The sequence below is a fragment of the Silurus meridionalis genome, chromosome 3, assembly GCF_014805685.1.
Source record: "Silurus meridionalis isolate SWU-2019-XX chromosome 3, ASM1480568v1, whole genome shotgun sequence".
NCBI classification, from domain to species: domain Eukaryota; kingdom Metazoa; phylum Chordata; class Actinopteri; order Siluriformes; family Siluridae; genus Silurus; species Silurus meridionalis.
Genome location: NC_060886.1, coordinates 1661931 through 1681187, shown reverse-complemented (window position 1 = coordinate 1681187; position 19257 = coordinate 1661931). Strand labels below are relative to the sequence as shown.

General features: G+C 41.0%; 1 protein-coding gene across 4 annotated transcripts in view; it reads left to right on the top strand.

Moving 5' to 3' along the window:
- The window catches only part of LOC124382753 (hepatic lectin-like), a 58662-nt gene that overhangs the window by 21061 nt on the left and 18344 nt on the right, over positions 1-19257 (top strand). For 3 of the 4 annotated variants that reach the window (XM_046844972.1, XM_046844974.1, XM_046844971.1), the window contains 2 exons: positions 7605-7711; positions 8525-8994. The exons of the other annotated variant lie outside the window; for it this stretch is intronic. In XM_046844972.1, the coding sequence (XP_046700928.1) occupies positions 7605-7711; positions 8525-8666 (249 nt within the window). In that variant the 3' untranslated portion in view covers positions 8667-8994. Of the gene's footprint in view, positions 1-7604; positions 7712-8524; positions 8995-19257 lie in introns of those variants that run through there. 4 annotated transcript variants of the gene reach the window in all.

The window sequence follows — 19257 nt, the reverse complement described above, 5'->3', positions numbered from 1 at the left end:
ATTTAAAAAGAAGACACTTTTAGCTTTACTGTCTATTATTCATAGTTGATATTGCTCAAAAAGATTAAGTTGCAGAAAGTTATAGATCAATATATACAGTGAATATATATTTCCTGAATTGAAAATAAAATAAATACATGAAATCAGTAATATAGCAATCCAGAAAAGTACTGGGTTCAAAGCCACATGACTTATGAGTTTATATTTCAAATTGAATAAAGATATCATGAAACATGAGATTCCTACAAACATTTATCTGAGACAATGTATCGATCACCCAACCCAGCACATATTTTAGGACTCACAGAAAATGCAATACCTACATTTAAATGTAACAGTTCCTGACAAAATAGATATCTTTGGAAAAAAAGACACTTTGATGTTTACTGTCAATCATCAACGTTGTTATTGCTCAAAAAAATTTTATAGATGAAGAACTGCCATGGTTATACATTTCCTTCATTGAACATTATTTTTTATTTCATATATAAATACGTGAAATCAGTCCTGGAACAATCCAGAAAAGTACTGGGTTAAAAGCCACATGTCTCATGAGTTTATATTTCAAATTTTATAAAGATTTTTTTTACAAATGAGATTCCTACAAATATTTAGGACTCTGTCTGATCCACTTTTCCCTCACCCTGTTTGAGAGACACCTGCTAAACCCATTTCTCATACTCTATTCATACAGTTTCAATAGAAATAAATTGCTGACCATTAACACTAGAATTACTGACTTTTTATTTTCTGGTGCAAGCTCTGAGGTGTGATTCACCCCTGCGGAGATTTTCACAGTTCTTCAGCTCGATTCTTCCCCTGCTTTTGTTGTGCAAACCACCCAACACCTGTGAGGCCTGGCACGTTTGCATTTGTTTACTGAGACTGGGGGAGCGTAGTGAGTTCAGGAGACCCACGAGAGCTTGAATTTAGAGCTTGAACTAGCAGAGTTGTTTCAGCTTTACTGTTAAATTCTGCATATCCTTGTAATGGACCCTTAGTTGTCAGAGTTCCTCCAGAATGGCCGCCTAATCTTTACAGAGTTGCTAAATCTCCTGTAATGTCCTAGGCAGCTTGTCATTGCTTGGTAAACTGTGTGTCTGCCTCTAGAGTAGCCTGGAGATACAGCCAGTTTTGATCTGTTCTCCTCCAAATTCAAGCTCGTGGGTCTCCTGAACTCATTAGACTCTGAGGGAGATGGTGAACTACAGTTTGAACTACCAGTGGCCATTCGACATCGTGCAACCTTTCACTTAGCACTGACCATTCAGCAGAGTCACTCAGCACTGACCATTCAGCAGTGGTCACTCAGCAGTGGCCTTTCAGCATGCATTCTGCATCACGCAACCTACTGAACAGCAGCTAAGATAGCAAGAATCGCCTCATATACGATCAGTTCTATACCCAGTAAAGTTGAGTGTTCTGAATCCTGTACCGCGTTTTGACTGACACGCTGGGGCGAGTACAATCCCTGATCAGCGCACACCAGATAGTGAAAATCCTAACATTTTGTCCTTCGAGCTGGATAGGAAACCTTCCTAACAATTGGTCGTGATTCTGTCCATTGTGACTGTGTATGTAAGGGAGTGGCATTGCATGACTACAGCACAGTGCTGTGCATAAAAGCAGAGCAACCCAGGCGGGAGAATCATTTCTTCTTCGCATTTTTGAGAACACACATCAGGATGGCCTCCGTTTCACTGCCACGCAGGAAGAACGTCTCCGCGCAACAGGCTTTGGCCTGGCTTCAGGAAATGGACGAAGCAGACTCTGATGGAGGAGAGATTTCATTTGTCCAGCAGGCCACTGATACCTCCTCAGAAGAATCCGAAAAGAAGATAGAACAAGAACCCAACATGCCTCCACGGAAGATGCACCGTGGTACAGGGAAGCCCTGTCTGAGCCAGACGGCAAAAGACGGCACTGTGTGGGTAGAGGAGGACAATGGAATGCCCAGTGCAGTAGCAAATGACTCGTGCTTCACTGCGCAAGCTGGACCCACAGAGTCTGCTAAGGCTTGTCATTGCCATAGTACATATGATATTTATATAAACCCATTTAGAGTGAGGTTCATGTAAATTTACCTCTCTCTATTTGTTTATCTTCAGACAACATCTTCGATTTGATGACAAGGAGACGCAGGTAGAACGGGTGAAAACAAATTTGCTGCAATCTCCTACATCTGGACACGCTTCAAGAACTGTGCTGAGAGTTTCACTCCAGGAGAACACATGACCATAGATCAGACCTGGGCAAACTACGGCCCGCGGGCCACATCCAGCCCTTTGTACGCCCCTGTCCGGCCCGCGTGAGGCCAATCATAAATTATAAGGATGCACCAAAAAATCGGCCACAGGAAGTTTTCTGGAGAAATACCTAAAATCACTGAAACAACACGACCGAAACACAATTGTAATGACACAATAAAAAGCGCAGCATGCACACGGTTATCTGGATAAAAGCTAACATGTCTGCGGTGTGGACTTATTTCAATATCTTGGAGAAAGACCCACGGATAGCGATTTGCAAAACATGCAATGCTGAAATTTCAAGAGAGGATGTATCTGCAAAGAGTTTCTCCACGTTGGGTTTAATTTATCACCTGAAATCCAAACATCCCGATTGCCATTCTAAACATGAGAAGAATGCGGCACAGAAAAGAAGTCAATCCGAGCATGCGCACTCCGTCTGCAGCAGACTTTTTTGAAAAGGCAAGAAAGTTTTCCAGTGATGTGCCAAGGAAAAAGGCATAACAAAAGAAATATGGAATTCATTGTCTTAGATCACGTGGTCATCGTTGAAACATTCCCCATAGATGATAATTATTATAATTTAATAATACGTTCCATTCACTTGAATGGGCAATTATTTCGTATAACAGACCGCTGCTAATAATAATTGACCGCTGTCTGTCTGTCAATACTATGAATGGTAACAAATAAGTAATAATAATTTATAATTATAAATAAAAAACTTTTGTAATTGAATTTATTCTTCGAATTGCAATTCATTGATTTTAGTGAGTTTAGGTTAACAATAATTTTTTTTCTTATTTGACCTATACTCCATAATTTCACAAATATTTACAGAATAGTTTTATTCTTTCGATGATCAGTACCAGCTATTCAAAATATATAATTTAGTGCATTTTACAATGAAAGAAATTTGAGCAGAATGAAGTTTAAGTTATTGTTGGTGGGGCCCTCTGACACAATTCAGGTTTCTCATGTGGCCCCTTGTAAAAATCAATTGCCCACCCCTGAAATAGATGAACAGCTGTTCCCTACCTAGGTTCGTTGTCCATTCACACAGTATATCGCAACGAAGCCAGACAAATTTGGGATCAAGTTCTGGATGGCCACGGATTTGGAGACCAAATATGTCTGCAATGCATCTCTCTCTCTCTCTCTGCTTTTACAGTGTGGTGTACACGTGTTTACCCAAATGGCATGGATGTATTCCATAAGAGCAGCAACACGCAGGTGGCCAGTAGTGTTTTTTTACAATATGCTGGACCTGGCGGCGGTGGATGCCTACATTTTGCACAAGGCATGCACAGGGTGGAAAGCAAAAGAAGATTGTTTCTGAGTTTTCTTCTGGCCTCTGAGCTACTCTGAGTAAAGAAATGCAAATGTGCCAGGCCTCACAGGTAATGGGTGTGTTTGCACAACAAAAGCAGGAAAACAATGGAGCTGCAGGCCTGTGAAAATCTCAGCAGGGGTGCTACTAGGTGTGAGGGCCAGGGAATTTACGCAAATTTGTTAAAGGCTTTTGTTCTACATGTTTGGGGATATTGATATTGAGTTGGCATTCATATTGATGCACAGGTAGCCAGACAAGCGCTTGCTTTACAGTCATGATCATTCATATTGATGTCCAGCCATTCCAATCCCAACAAATCACACCCACCCACATACACACACACACACACACACACCCACACACACACACACTTACTTTTCAAGCATTTATAAAAACAAACTGCCAATAAAACCTATAACATTGTATAAAACTGTAAAGGGAGATATATTATAACTTACAGATGTAAAATAGGCTCAGATTTTCCATCATCATGCAGATTTCCAAATCTCTGTTTTTACACCGCCACCAAGATTATTTTCCACATCGCTGCTTTGTGTAAATCTCAGATAAAACAACTTTTTTGACTGTTTATTTTATTTTATTTTTTGGAAACAAACCCTAGTTAGCACAAGCTGAAAACAGGTGTTTGAGCATAACTGAGAGCTGCATTCACTTCCTGGGGCATCAGTCACCCACGTGGGGAATTGCCAGGCTGGATTCAGGTAGACGGAACCCGAAGTAACTAAACGAGGTTTAATAGTCTTACTATAGAATACACACAGCAAGAAAGCAGCCATACTGGGAAATGGGTATAATCCATAGAACAGGCAAAGTCTATAGAACAGGCAGAGTTCTAAGAAGGTTAGTCTACGAGTACTCTCCAGAGTGAACTGTAACGGACGATGGGTGCAGGGAAGTGAGGGCCTTAAGTAAGGGGCAAGATGATGGGAACCAGGTGCAGGTAGTTAGTACGTGGGAGAGGTGCCTTGAGCATGCTGTGTGTAGAGGGAAGGCGTGGCCGGTTGTTCCCTGACAGGAATAAAATCCTTCCGTATATCGTTAGAACCCTGCACTCATTGGCTACTGTTCTGTCCTCACTAAACGTGTAACTTCTCTATCCAGTTAGACAGACGGTGAAGAACCATATGCAACTAAAATGACATCAATTAGTTTTGTAATACAGTAGTAAATGTTTCTTTTGTGAATTCTTCATTGACATAATTATTCAACCCCTTAAAGACTACCACTCTGAAGAACAGAGGTTCAATAAAGTGTTTTCAATCAGGTATTAAAAACACCTGTGGATATCAGGGAGCAGCAATAAAGCCTAATAAGCACCAATTAGGCAGCTTTAAAATGACTGTGATACTCAGCTCCTTCTAGACATTTAATGGTGTGGTTACAAACATGGTGAGGTCAAGAGAATGGTCCAGGAAGACAAGAGAACAGGTGATTACTCTTCACAGGAAGGGCAATGGCTATAAGAAGATTGCAAAGATGTTAAACATACCAAGAGACACCATAGGAAGCATCATTCGCAAATTCAAGGCAAAGGGCACTGTTGAAACGCTACCTGGTCGTGGCAGAAAGAAGATGCTGACTTGACTGCTGTGCGCTACCTGAAGCGTAGAGTGGAGAAAAGTCCCCGTGTGACTGCTGAGGAACTGAGAAAAGATTTGTCAGATGTGGGTACTGAAGTTTCTGCTCAGACAATACGGCGCACCCTGCGTAATGAAGGCCTCCATGCCAGAACTCCCAGGCGCACCCCCTTGCTGTCCCCAAAGAATAAGAAGAGTCGACTGCAGTATGCCAAAAGTCATGTGGACAAACCACAGAAGTTTTGGGATAGTGTTCTGTGGACTGATGAAACAAAATTAGAACTGTTTGGGCCCATGGATCAACGCTATGTTTGGAGGAGGAAGAACAAGGCCTATGAAGAAAAGAACACCTTGCCTACTGTGAAGCATGGCGGGGGGTCAATCATGCTTTGGGGCTGTTTTGCTTCTGCAGGTACTGGGAAGCTTCAGCGTGTGCAAGGTACCATGAATTCTCTTCAGTACCAGGAGATATTGGATGACAATGTGATGCAGTCCGTCACAAACCTGAGGCTTGGAAGGCGTTGGACCTTTCAACAGGACAATGATCCCAAGCATACCTCCAAGTCCACTAGAGCATGGTTGCAGATTAAAGGCTGGAACATTTTGAAGTGGCCATCGCAGTCACCAGACTTAAATCCGATTGAGAACCTCTGGTGGGACTTAAAGAAAGCAGTTGCAGTGCGCAAGCCTAAGAATGTGACTGAACTGGAGGCTTTTGCCCATGATGAATGGGCGAAGATACCCGTAGATCGCTGCAAGACACTTGTGTCAAGCTATGCTTCACGTTTAAAAGCTGTTATAACTGTAAAAGGATGTTGTACTAAGTACTAAGATTGAATGTCACTTGGGGGTTGAATAAAACTGATAATGATGTGAGCTCAGAAAAGACATTTGTGGTTATTTCATTATAAATGTTATGTTATATTTGTCTGACCTACACGTGCCTCTTTGATTTAATTGTAAGCAGGAAGACTGAATGATCATAATCAATGTCAAACCGACCAAAACAATCAATTTCAGTGGGGGTTGAATAATTTTGAACACAACTTTAACTTTAACATTAGAATTAAAATAGAAATTGAAATTGTAAAACTGTAAACAAACATAGAAAATACAGCAATTAGAATTGTAACTAAATCACATACAAAGTGCATAGCCAACTGAACAGTATTCACTGCCTAAAGCATTCAAAGAAACATAAAATCACACATTAAATCAATGCATTAAACATTACATTGTCATGTGCTTTTAAAATTATATTCTTACTTCTAAGTAATTGCTTGTAATCCAATCTAACAAAAACCCAAATTAGCCTAATAATGATAACAAAGGACCACTAGCATACAGTGCTACCTAATGCTCACATTTTGCACTTTACATTTTGCTTTTAGCAACATTTACATCGCAAGATTAATGAATTTACATATTTTAACATCTTTAACCTACTAAACATACATCATATTTATGACAAATAATAGTGACTTATAGCCTTGTGCGAGTCACGACTTCACCATACAAGCTGCTCTTCAGCCATGACACTTTCCAATTAAAACTCAACTCAACACGAGGCATACAGAAGTTACTATATACAATTCTCACCACAAGGGGGCCCTTAAAGGTCAACATATAACCAGAATCACCATTACAATTAAACTAAACCATTACAGCTACATTGTCTATCAATCATTTTGTTTACATAATTCTACTGGCTGGAAGTAAAAGGTTTGCGTGATAATAAACGTCACCTGGACGCCTGCCTATGGATTGTAGACTCAGGCCCGAGACATGAGATCATCTATAACATCTTCTTGAGCAATATCAATGTTGATATGTTTTTTATGCAAAAGTTATTTCAAAACATATACAAACAATACAGCAATCGAAGTTCTGTGAAGTAAAAAAAAAAACAATAACCATCCAAATTACAACACTTTTGTTTGGTTGGAGCAAAAATGCTTTACGGCTTGTTGTTCAGTGGAGCCTCATCTTTCCTAATAAACCGAGATTAGCAGCAGTGGGTGTGTTTGTAACTTGTTATTACAATAATAATATAAGTAGTGCATTTATTCAATATTTATATTTTATGCATGTTGTTTGTGTGTACCGCTAACACAGATTCAGCAAATACATTTGTTGAAAAACAGAGATTTGAAATTGTTGATTGAGGCTTAAAGCTTTAGAATGATGTATAGTTAGTAATGGTTACACTTCTCTCTTTTTATTCAATCTATTGCTAAACATTTACACCTGAGAACAATGGGATATCGGTCACGTGAGGATGAGGTATAAATATCATTAATTTTTTAAAGAAAGACACGTGACACTTTTGTTCCTCCTGCATATCGTCACATTGTTCATGCTTCATGTTGTGAAACATAAAAAAAAAAAAACGGGAACGTCTAATCAGTTTTTATTCCACACCAGGACTTTGTTGAGGTGTGGAGAAGAAATCAAGGTGTTTGGATTGGTGCAAATGACAAAGACAGTGAAGGGACCTGGAAATGGGTGGACGGTACCACAGTAATCAATGGGTAAGAGAATAAGAAAAATTGGGTTTGTTCAATGGTCACTCTCATCACATTTAAGAACACAGAAATCACTCTCAGGTTTTAGAGCATATCATTCACACTGGCAGTTTAGAGCACAGTTTCCATTAAAAGATTCATGTAAAATATGTCATGAAGAACCAAACCAAAACCTGCCTGTGGGAGAGTGTTTAAGTTTGGTTGCCCTGTAGATGTTGTAGCTAATGACATCATCATCATTCATTTTCACAACCTGTAGGTACCATGAATTCTTACCAATCAACAGTGTCCTCAAAAAAAATCTCTATTTCAGTTTATTGTTTATGTTGTATAAGTTACAATGGGGAAAACTATTATTTGATCCCATTTGATTTACCCATTTACAAAGAAATAAACAGTCTAGAATTTTAATGGTAGGTTTATTTTAACAGAGAGAGAAAAAATATAAAACAAATATAAAAATACATAATGTATTAAAATAATTTATTATATCAAATTTATATAAAAAAATATATATTCTCTCTCTGTTAAAATAAACCTACCATAAAAATTCTAGACTGTTCATTTCTTTGTAAGGGGTTAAACGTACAAATAATGAAATAATTATTTCCCTCACTGTATATGGATGTGTATTTACAGTGTATAGTGTATAAGGTATATGGTGATTCACAGTGTGTAAAATCATTGTACGATGAAGTTTCGTTGACTCAGACAAAATAATGTTTTTAATGAAAATTGTTTTTAATTAAACCGATAATAATGATGAAAGTTTAGTAAAACTACATAAAATGAAGATGAAGACTGATTCTCTTCTTTCAGTTTCTGGAATCCGGGTGAACCAAACAGTAACTGGGATGAGGACTGTGCTGTGTCTGGCTTTCACCCTGGAAACGGAAAATGGGATGATGTTTCTTGTAACAACAATTATATTTGGATCTGTGAGAAAAGACTTAATATGTGAAATGTTGCAGATGAGTGAAAAACATATGTTGAATTTTATTGCTTTGATGTACATACTGGTAGAAAGAGAAATGAAGTGAAGCCCCAACCTGTTTCTAGGAGAAAAAAAAAAAGTTACGCTTGATGACTATTATTGATTTCTGTGATAACCCTGTAAACCTCGATTTATATATTTCTACTCATTTTTTTACTAATATCTAATCTATCCTACTAAAAGTGTTTTTTAAATTTTTATCTACATTTCTAAAGCGATTTGTAGATTTTGTCTCTGTTATTTATGTTACAGAGTCTTTAACAAGTAATAAATGTGTTTGCTTTCTGCTTTGTGACAAAATGCTTTCAATAAAACAAACAAAATATGCAGGCAAAAATGAATAATTCATTAATCAGTTTTTAATTCAAAATGTTTTGACAAATTTTTTGCAAACCAGTAGCAGAATTTAATATTTACTGACACGAGATGTTATAGATAAATATATAGTTATAAATCCTTAATACACTGTACGAATAATAATGAATGTTTAATTTAGTTCAGTACCATTCAATTTGTACAAAATTTACCAGTGGATATTGTCTCTGTTACGCGGTGGATATGGAGGCGGAAGCTGGAATATCAGCAAACGTGTTTTTAACAAAAAAGCAGAGCAAACACAAAATACCCGCAGAGATCGATAATCCAGCAAAAGGCCGTGAGAGAGGGAGCAGGCATTCCCTGAAGCATAGAGGTATGACAGCCAACAAAGGGGGCCTTGCAGGGGGATTCCTGACAGTCCCAAAGAAGATTTACAGAAATATATAGATTACAAACATACATTTTACATTTAAACATTACTTTCTAGAAGTTCATCTCTAATGAGTGAGCAGTTGTCAACAGTGACAAGGAAAAACTCGACAAGGAGAAACATTGAGAGAAACCAGATTTTCAAGGGAGCCTCGTCCTCATCTGGGTGACACCCAGACGGAGATTTTGCTCAACCTGCATTTAGACGGATGTTCTGTAACCACTAGCTCAACGGTAAAAGACCTGGGAGTTATATTAGACAGCAACTTATCTTTTAAAAATCATATCAACCAAGTTACAAATACAGCCTTCTTTCACCTTAGAAATATTTAGAAGCTAAGAAATATGTTGTCTATATCCGATGCAGAGAAGCTTGTTCTTACAAGGTCAAGAAAATATGACCATATAACCCCAATCTTATCGTCCCTACACTGGCTTCCTGTTAATTTTCGAATAGACTACAAACTACTGCTACTCACTTATAAAGCACTAAATAGTTTATCTCCATGTATCTATCCAGTCTTTTAACACGCTACAATCCATCACGCTCCCTGAGATCTCAAAACTCTGGGCTTCTAGTAGTTCCTAGAATAGCAAAGTCCACTAAAGGTGTGTGACAGAGTGAACTGTCCCTATGGTCGGCATGACAATACACACAACACTTTCACTTCTCCTCTGGTTCTTGCTACAGCGCTGTGGGTGCACACGCACGCCAGCTAGCACGCCGCTCGCAAACACACACACACACACACACACACTCACTTCATTCTTTCATCTCTCATCCCGGACAATAAGCGCACCACACACCCACACACCCACACCCACACACACACACACACACACCACACCCACACACACCCACACCCACACACACACACACACACACACACACACAAACGGAAGGACTTCCTAAAACTTTGTGTGCTCACCTGTTAGCTGCGTCGGTCTTCCAGGTTGGGTTTGGATGGCAGCCAACCGAGCGCTGAATAGCGGCCGGCTTTAAAGGGCCAGCGCTGCGTCGCGCATGCGCAGTAAACCCGGAAGTCGGCAGGCTTATGTTGAAGGGACACTTTTTTTTGTGTGATTATTATTATTGTTATTATTATTAATTTCTTAATTTCTGTTATTAGCATTATTAGTGCTATTATTAGTATTAATATTGTTGTCATGTTTATTTATTTATTATGATATTCACAATGTTATTAAGCCATTTTGTGACTGGCTACAAAATACCAAACCCCTTTGGGTAAAATGGTTGAGTCCAAGGGGAGGGGTTTACACTATATAAACCAGCCTCCCACTATAATTCAGGGTGGAGTCGTAGGAGTGGTGCATTGTGGAGATAACAGAGGCTGAGAACTATTGTGGTGAATGCACATGAGCAGGTGCGCCTATTTGGTGGATAGTTTTCTTTACTTTCCCTGTAATTGTCTTTGTTTTGTTATTTTGCCACTTATTCTTTTCTGGGGTATTATATCTATGTTTTGGACTTTGCACTTGAGCACGCTGTAAATAAACACCACTTTACACGGAACATCACAGCGAGTATTGCCATCATTTGGGTAGAAGGCGAACCCGTAAGGCCGCTCTACCACATTTGGTGTCAGAAGTGGGATGGCTACTCGCAAGACAGTGCCAAAAGGACGCAAGGCCAGGATGGTGCTTCGTTCCCAGACCCAGGCAGCCACTGATGAAGATGGAGCCTGGGGAACAGTGGATTCAACTGAGGAAGAAAGAGAGGAGGATTGGTTGCCTCCTGTACGACCCAAGTACGGCATCCAGGACTGGAGCAGGGCCGCCCATTAAACCATTCGAAGAAGGGATGGCTGAGGTGTTCCGGCAGTTTATGCACGCACAGGAGCAGCAAGAGCAACGCTACCTCCAAGCACTGCAGACTCTGCAGGTGACCATGCAGCAAGCCATCCAACCAGCTTCTTCATCACTGGGCCTGGAGAGCCCACGAATGGAGCTGCCCACACCAGCACCCGGAGAATTAGCCTGTCCCCAAGGGTCCCGCACACTCCAACAGGAAGCCCACAACTGGAGCTTCCTGCACCAGCTCCCCGTGGAAGTGCTACTGCACTGAGGGCCCAGAGCACACCGACGCCCACCAGTCAGCCAATGCTCAGAACCGAGCCCAAGTTGCCAAGCTTCCAGCATGGGAAGACATTGAGAACTATCTGCATCGGTTCGAGTGGCTTGCCAGAACCTGGAAGTGGCCGGAGGACGAATGGAGCTACCAGCTGGTTCCGCTGTTGACCGGGAAAGCACTGGAGGCCTACCTGGCGATGGATGAAGACCAAGCAGTGGTCTACAGTGAGCTGAAGAAGGCGCTGTTGGAGAAGTTTAATGTTTCTCCTGAAACCTATCGTCAGCGGTTTCGTGCGACTACGACCCCAGTTGCAGAGACTCCTCAGAGACGATAATCGGCTGAGGCACCTGTATCGCCGTTGGGTGCGGCCGGAACTACACACCAAGGAGGAGATTGGGGAGATGGTCATCCTGGAGCAGTTTCTCCGTGTCCTGCCATACGAGATCAGGATATGGGTAAAGAAATGGGAGCCGAGAACTGGGCTAGCTGCTGCCAAACTTGCCCAGCAGTATCGGAACGCTCACCAGGAGAGTCGTCGTTTCCAACTGGTGAAAGGTGACCAGAAGAGTTCTACCAGTGGATGAAGCGCTGGAGAATCTCGCCGCCACCTTCAAGCCAGCAAGGGGGACAAAGACACCAGAGAACCGAAACTCATCTGCTACTATTGCCAACAGCCAGGACACAAAGCAACTGTGTGCCCAGCAAGAAAGGCCAAGCTGACGGGTTTTTGTTATGTCCCAAGGAAGGAGGACAGTACAGTGAACTGTATCGGGAACCCCCGACTCATTCCAGTGACCGTTAATGGGAAGGAGTTGAAGGCTTTGTTGGACACTGGGAGTTCAATGTCACTGGTGAAGAGATGTCACGTGACCAGGGTGTCTTTCACGCAGCACACAAAGTTACAATGTGTGCACGGAGAGGTGAAACAGTACCCCCAAACCGAGGTGAATGTGTCCATAAACGGGCAGACATACCTACTCACTGTGGCTGTTGTGGAAACCCTACCGGCAGATGTTATTTTAGACAAATGGCTACCTTTCTTGCTGTTTGCCTACCAGGAGGTGCCACAAGCATTGACTGTCTTCTCACCCTTCGAGCTCCTGTACGGTTGGCAGGTCCAACGACCTCTGGATCTTCTCTGGAGAAACTGGGAGGACCCTTGTTCAGGAAATAAGGCTGAAAAGGGCATAGTCCAGTACATCCTAGAGATGAGGGATCATTTGGAAAACTACAGGAAGCTGGCAGCGGAGAACCTCCAAAAGGCGCAAAAGTACCAGAAGACGTGGTATGACCAGCAAGCCCGTAGCAGAGAGCTACGACCAGGACAGAAAGTACTGTTGTTGCTGCCCACCTCAACGAGTAAGCTCCTTATGAAGTGGCAGGGGCCCTACAGTGTGGTACGGCGGATGGGGCAGACATCGTACGAGATCTATTCTATATCTATTGTGGAGATAACAGAGGCTGAGAACTATTGTGGTGAATGCACATGAGCAGGTGCGCCTATTTGGTGGATAATTTTCTTTACTTTCCCTGTAATTGTCTTTGTTTTGTTATTTTGCCACTTATTCTTTTCTGGGGTATTATATCTATGTTTTGGACTTTGCACTTGAGCACGCTGTAAATAAACACCACTTTACACAGAACATCACAGCGAGTATTGCCATCATTTGGGTAGAAGGCGAACCCGTAAGGCTGCTCTACCACAAGGTGGAAGATCATTTTCACATTTAGCTCCCAAACTCTGGAATAGTCTTCCTGACAGTGTTCGGTGCTCAGACACACTCACCCAGTTTAAGTGTAGATTAAAAACATATCTTTTTAGCAAAGCCTACACATAACATACATCACATCATAAACTTGTGCTCCAGAACATCTGATCACATGCACATTATCAACTTGTGCTGTTAATATCATGAACAGAAGCTATGCTAATTGCTCTCCACTGCTTCTCTTTCTCTCCCCATCCGAGGCTTCCAGAGGTTTGGCCAGCTCCAGTCACCTCCCACCTCATGAAGATTATGGACTTTAAAGAAGTAGAACTCGCAATCATCCTGAACCATCCAGAGACGTACCAGTGCCAATTGGATCCCACTACATGTGTGGAGTTTTGACATTGGACCTCCGGGAGTGTTTAAAGGCTCTGGCATGGAGAAACTGTTGCTGGATCTGTTATGATCAGAAATGTCAGTAGCTCCTACTTTTATACCAAAGACTGTAGAAAGAACATTTACTTATAATCTTATACTCCAGTACTCATGTTAGTTCTCACTCTGCAGTGTTCTGTATTGTTGAAAGATTTATGTTCAAACTCTTGATGTCACCCAAATGAGGATGGGTTCCCCTTTTGAGTCTGGTTCCTCTCAAGGTTTCTACCTCATAACATCTAAGGGAGTTTTTCCTTGCCACAGTCGCCATGGCTGCTCATTCACCCTCACTGTTGATTTCTGTAAAGCTGCTTTGAGACAATTTCTGTTGTGAAAAGCACTATAGAAATAAACTTGACTTGACTTGACACCAAATGTCCATTTATTATAGTTCTTTTGTGCCCCATCTTTCGATTATCAGTGTCCATAATGGAGTTACACAACAAATATAATCCGTTGCCAAAACTCTACATATTAAAGCATAACTTTACAACAATGGGGTAATGGGTGTTCTTGCCCAGTGCTGATGGGTTGAACTACAACCATCTGCACCAAAACCTATGAGCATACTGATGTTAAACATAAACAAGCAGTGAACAAACACAACCGTAATGACATAACAACATCCACACGACAATACAGAACTCATTATTAAAACAAAGAAAATAACTGCAACTCAACTTATATTTAATGAACAAACACAATACCAGTTCCAGCATTGTCAAGGTTATCACCTGTTCACTGACTGACACTTGAACGCAAAACTGTTCATGGCAATTGGAGCTCTTATCCACTGTAGCAGTTGCATTAACTTCCTGTCCTGAGATTTTTACAAAACCATGTACATGTTTTCAACCCCGAATCCAAAAAATAGGGACATATTTTATTCACAACAGAACATAAAAACCTAGCACATGTTTAAACTGAGAAAAACTAAGACTGGAACACGTTTCAAAAAAGGTGAGTTAGGGCAAAAAAAAAAGGCTGAAAAGTAAGTGGTACAAAAAAAAAAAACAGCTGGAGGAACATTTTTTTTAACTAAGTATGTTAATTGGCAACATGTCAGTAACAGGACTGGGTATCAAAAGTGTATTTTAGAGAGGCAGATTCTTTCAGATGGAAGGGTAGGCAGCAATCTACAAAAACCCTTCGTCTTCTACTTCCTTCTTCTTCTTCTTCTTCTTCTTCGGCTTCTCCCATTAGGGGTCACCACAGCGGATCATCCTTCTCTATACCCCCCTGTTCTCAGCATTCTCCTATCGAAATATACCCCATGTCCCTCCTCTGCCATGTCCAAACCATCTCAATCGCGCCTCTCTCACTTTGTCTCCAATACGTCCTACATGCGCCGTCCCTCTAATAAACTCATTTCTAATACTGTCCATGAAAACTCCCAATGAAATGTCACTCCCAATGCAAACCTCATCTTCACCTCTGCTACCTCCAGCTCCACCTTCTGTCTTTTATTTAATGCCACTGTCTCGAATCCACACAACATATCAGGTAAAAGGAAAGGGCTCAGAGCCAATCCCTGATGCAGTCCAACCTCCACCTTGAACCAGTCTGTCATTCCTACTGCACACTTCACTGCTGTCACACTGTCCTCATACATGTCCTGCACCACCCTCACATACTTCTCTGACACACCTGACTTCCTCATACAATACCACAACTCCTCTCTCCACCCTGTCATACGCTTTCTCTAAATCCACAAACACACAATGCAACTCCTTCTGTCCTTCTCTATACTTCTCCATCAACATTCTCATAGAAAATCCACAAAGACCCTATTTCTACAAATTGTGGAACAGTTTCAGATTAATGTTTGTAAAGACTTTAATCATCTCATCATCTACATTACATAAAATCATTAAAGAATATGCAATTTAATTTAATAAGGGTAAAAATCTCCAGGCTCTCAGGCAGCACTGCATTAAAAACAGACCAGATCCTGTAATAGAAAACACTGCCTGGGTTCTAAAAGCCCAGTCTCACAGCATTTTTGATATAGTCATGAAATTTAATCTATTGGTTTGTGTTTATTTTCCCTCTTTTTGTGGTGTCACTGAGTAATGTATTTCAGTTGGATGTATTTTTTGGTGCCTGAGACAGAAGTTTCTTTCTGCCACTGGATTCCACGGACACTGTACTTTTTTTTTTTCTTTTGTTATTGATTTTTTAATCTTCAAGCTCCATTACTCAACATTTAAGGAGATTTTATTCTTGTTTTTATTGCTTTATATTATGTAAGATACTCACTAATATAAACTGATCCTCAGCCTCCTTTGCTATGTGACACGAATAAAGAGGAAGAACTGTGACACTGAACACGACTTAAAAGATTCACTTTTGTGACTATAACACGAAATGCCGTGAGACTGATGGTGTGGAAGTGCATTAGTGTGAATGGAATAAGCAGCTTGCACATATACTGTAGAAAGGCACCATTAATTGCTGAAAGGAAAATGAAAGTTAAACCGCATACTGCATCTATTACAACAGTCTGGCTGTTGAACTGGCCTGGTTTAGACCTTTCACCATTTAAAAACATTTGACATATAAAGCAAAAAAAGAAATACTCTAGAGAAGACTTAGAACTGTTGAACAGCTAGAATCCTGTATCAGACAAGAATAGGACAATTTTATTCTCCCAAAATTCTAGCAACTGCTTCCCAAATGGTAAACATGATTCTGTCCCACATTTTTTGAGACATGTTGTGGCCATCAAAATCTCAATTCAAATTCACTGTTAGGTTTTCCTTTAAATGGTACATTTCCACATTTAAAACATTTGATATGTGTTCTGTGTACTATTGTAAAAACAATAGTGGGGTCATAAGATTTACTTTAATAATATTAATTATAATAATTACTAAGAAAAAACTCTTAAAATGTTTGAATCACTATGTTTATCAGATGCTGAAAATCCCAGTTAAGCAACAACACTGCAACATATTTGTGTACTTTGCAGTACATATAGGTAACATAACAAATAAGGAATTTGTGGTTTTTGACAATCTCTATGTAGCAGCCAGTGATATTCGGGAGCGATCACTAAATGTCCTCCTAAAGTCAATAACTACTGTAACTCTTTTACTTTAACCACATTTAGAGATGAACGACACGAGGGTAGTCACTAAAGCAGGAAACAGGCAGAAGGATGTGTGCCTACTGTGTGTTGTTGTAATGTGTGTTCTCCAGTTCACTTTACTTTTATTAGGTGGAACGTACATTCAGAGTGCTATAACATTTTTTGGGTTTTCAAAAAAACTAATGCTGAACTGGCGCTGTCCGTTCAGCTCTATGCATGCAGTCATCTTCAGAGTGTGTTGCACCGGTTGCATGCCAGAGTCCTGTCATCACAGTACCCCCCTCAGCTGCAAACCTACTGTTAGTGGGTTCTGGGACCAGAGTAAATAGCTCCAGGAGAGGCCGTCTGCATTGCCATGGTCAGCTCCCACTCTGTGCTGAACCTGAAACGAGTCCTTCAAGAGATAATCCATTGTTTTATATGAACGTGTGTGTCTTTTGCTTTAGCCATTCACTGCATGATCTGCTATCAGGGTGAAGTGTCTGCCCACCAGGTAGTACCACAGTTCCTCTACGGCCCACTTAATTGCTAGGGCTTCTTGTTCCACTACGGCATACTTCTGTTTGGCCGGTGTCGGCTTGCTCTGAGATTTCTCGCTTTTGTGCTGGGGTTAGGTCTTTTCCTTTTTGGACAACTAACTCTGTAGGATCTGTCGAGATGAAACAGAATGCTGAAAATGCCTGGTTAGGTTACATGAATTTTTTAGGAAATTTATATAGTATAGCTGGGTATTTGCTTTCCTATGCTGTTGCAGGTACAGGTAAGCATGGGCTCATCTTAAGGGGGGAGTTGTAAACGGGGTGTTCTTTGGCATTTTATGGTGGTTTCCCGCCAGGGGTTCAATCTCTCTTTCCCACCACTTTTTTCACTGGTTTGTGTTCATCAGGGGGTAGAGATCGCGGAAATGTAACCATAGTTATCTTTTCTACATTCTCCGCATTTAATTAATATTGAATTATATTTATTTAATTAAACTAACAGTTTTTGATGCAATAATATTAAAATCTTGGGTACATTTAACTTGAAATGTAATTTTATTCAACAAGGCAAAATTAACTTTATAAGGACAACGAGTATACATATATATTTTTTAAAAGTTTAATCAATCTTTATAGCCCTGGCCTGAAGCACAAAAAAAAGTGAAAACTCAACCTGCATGAATGTAGTGACAAAACTAGGAACAGGCAGTACCAATAATTTTCTTTTCTATCTTATACCAAATATTTTTTAGACACGTATTGTTGATATCGATACCGATACTTCTATTAAATATGTATACAATTTTTTCATAAAAACCTTACTGTTAAAAAAAAAATGTGCAGTTGAAATATTTATACCGATGTGCAGTGTAATATTCTGCTCCACATGAAATACTGTAATATATTAATATCTGAAACAATCTGTATGGTATATAGTATAAGCTTTCTAAACAGTTCTGCTAAAAAACGTCTCCAGGTTAGGTATGTAACCCTGGTTCCCTGAGGGAACAAGACGCTGCATCAACAATGCTTTGGGAACGCTTCCACGTTGTCCAAGCTTTGAATCATGTGTGTGATCCGTCCAATGAAAAGTGCGGCGTCACCAGCGGGGTGACATCATGACCAGGAAGCTATAAAAAGCACATGGAGTGAAGCTAAAACTAGCTTAGAAGGAAGGAAGTAAAAATAAGCGCTGCATGGATTCCGGCAGTGTGGCATAGAGACGCAGTGTCTCGTTCCCTCAGGGAACCAGGGTTACATATGAACCTGGAGACATTTCCAGGAACTCGAGCTGCATAAACAACGCTTTGGGTACAAGAGTCCAATACTGCTAGACTGATCAATCCCTGCCTAGTAAGTGGCCTAGGCCGAAGGATAGAAGGGCCAGGAGGTGCACTGAGGACAAGGTTATAGAACCTGACATAGGTCAGCGGGGTGGACCAGCCCAGATCGTTGCAGATGTCCTGGAGTGAGAGTCCAGAGGACCAAGCCTTAGAGGCTGCCACACTCCGGGTTGAGTGCGCGCTGACCCCGAATGAAGCAGGGCCATTAGAGGACTTGTAATAAGATGCAATGGCATCGACAATCCACCTGTTCAGCGTCTGCTTGTTTGCAGGAAGGCCTCTCCTCAGAGGGCCATAGCAGATGAGCAGCTGTTCCGACTTCCTCCAAAGACTCCAGTGGATGTAAGTGTCCAGCACTCGCATGGGACACAGCCGGTTCAGCTTTTCCTAATCTGGGGTCTGGAAAGGAGGAAGATAGAATGCCTGGAGCCGAACAGGTTGTGCTGGTCATGCCTGGAGTGAATTCCAGAAAAGAGGGGGCCACTGAAAGGGCCTGCATATCCCTGAATCTCTTCAGAGAGCAAATGGCCAGGAGGAACACAGTCTTGACTGTGGCTCAAAGGAGGGCTCGGATAGAGCCACACAACAGCAAGGTTCCACACAGGCACTCTAGGAAGAGGCAATTCCGGTAGAGAGACAGCTGGCAAGCGTCTCTTCAACCA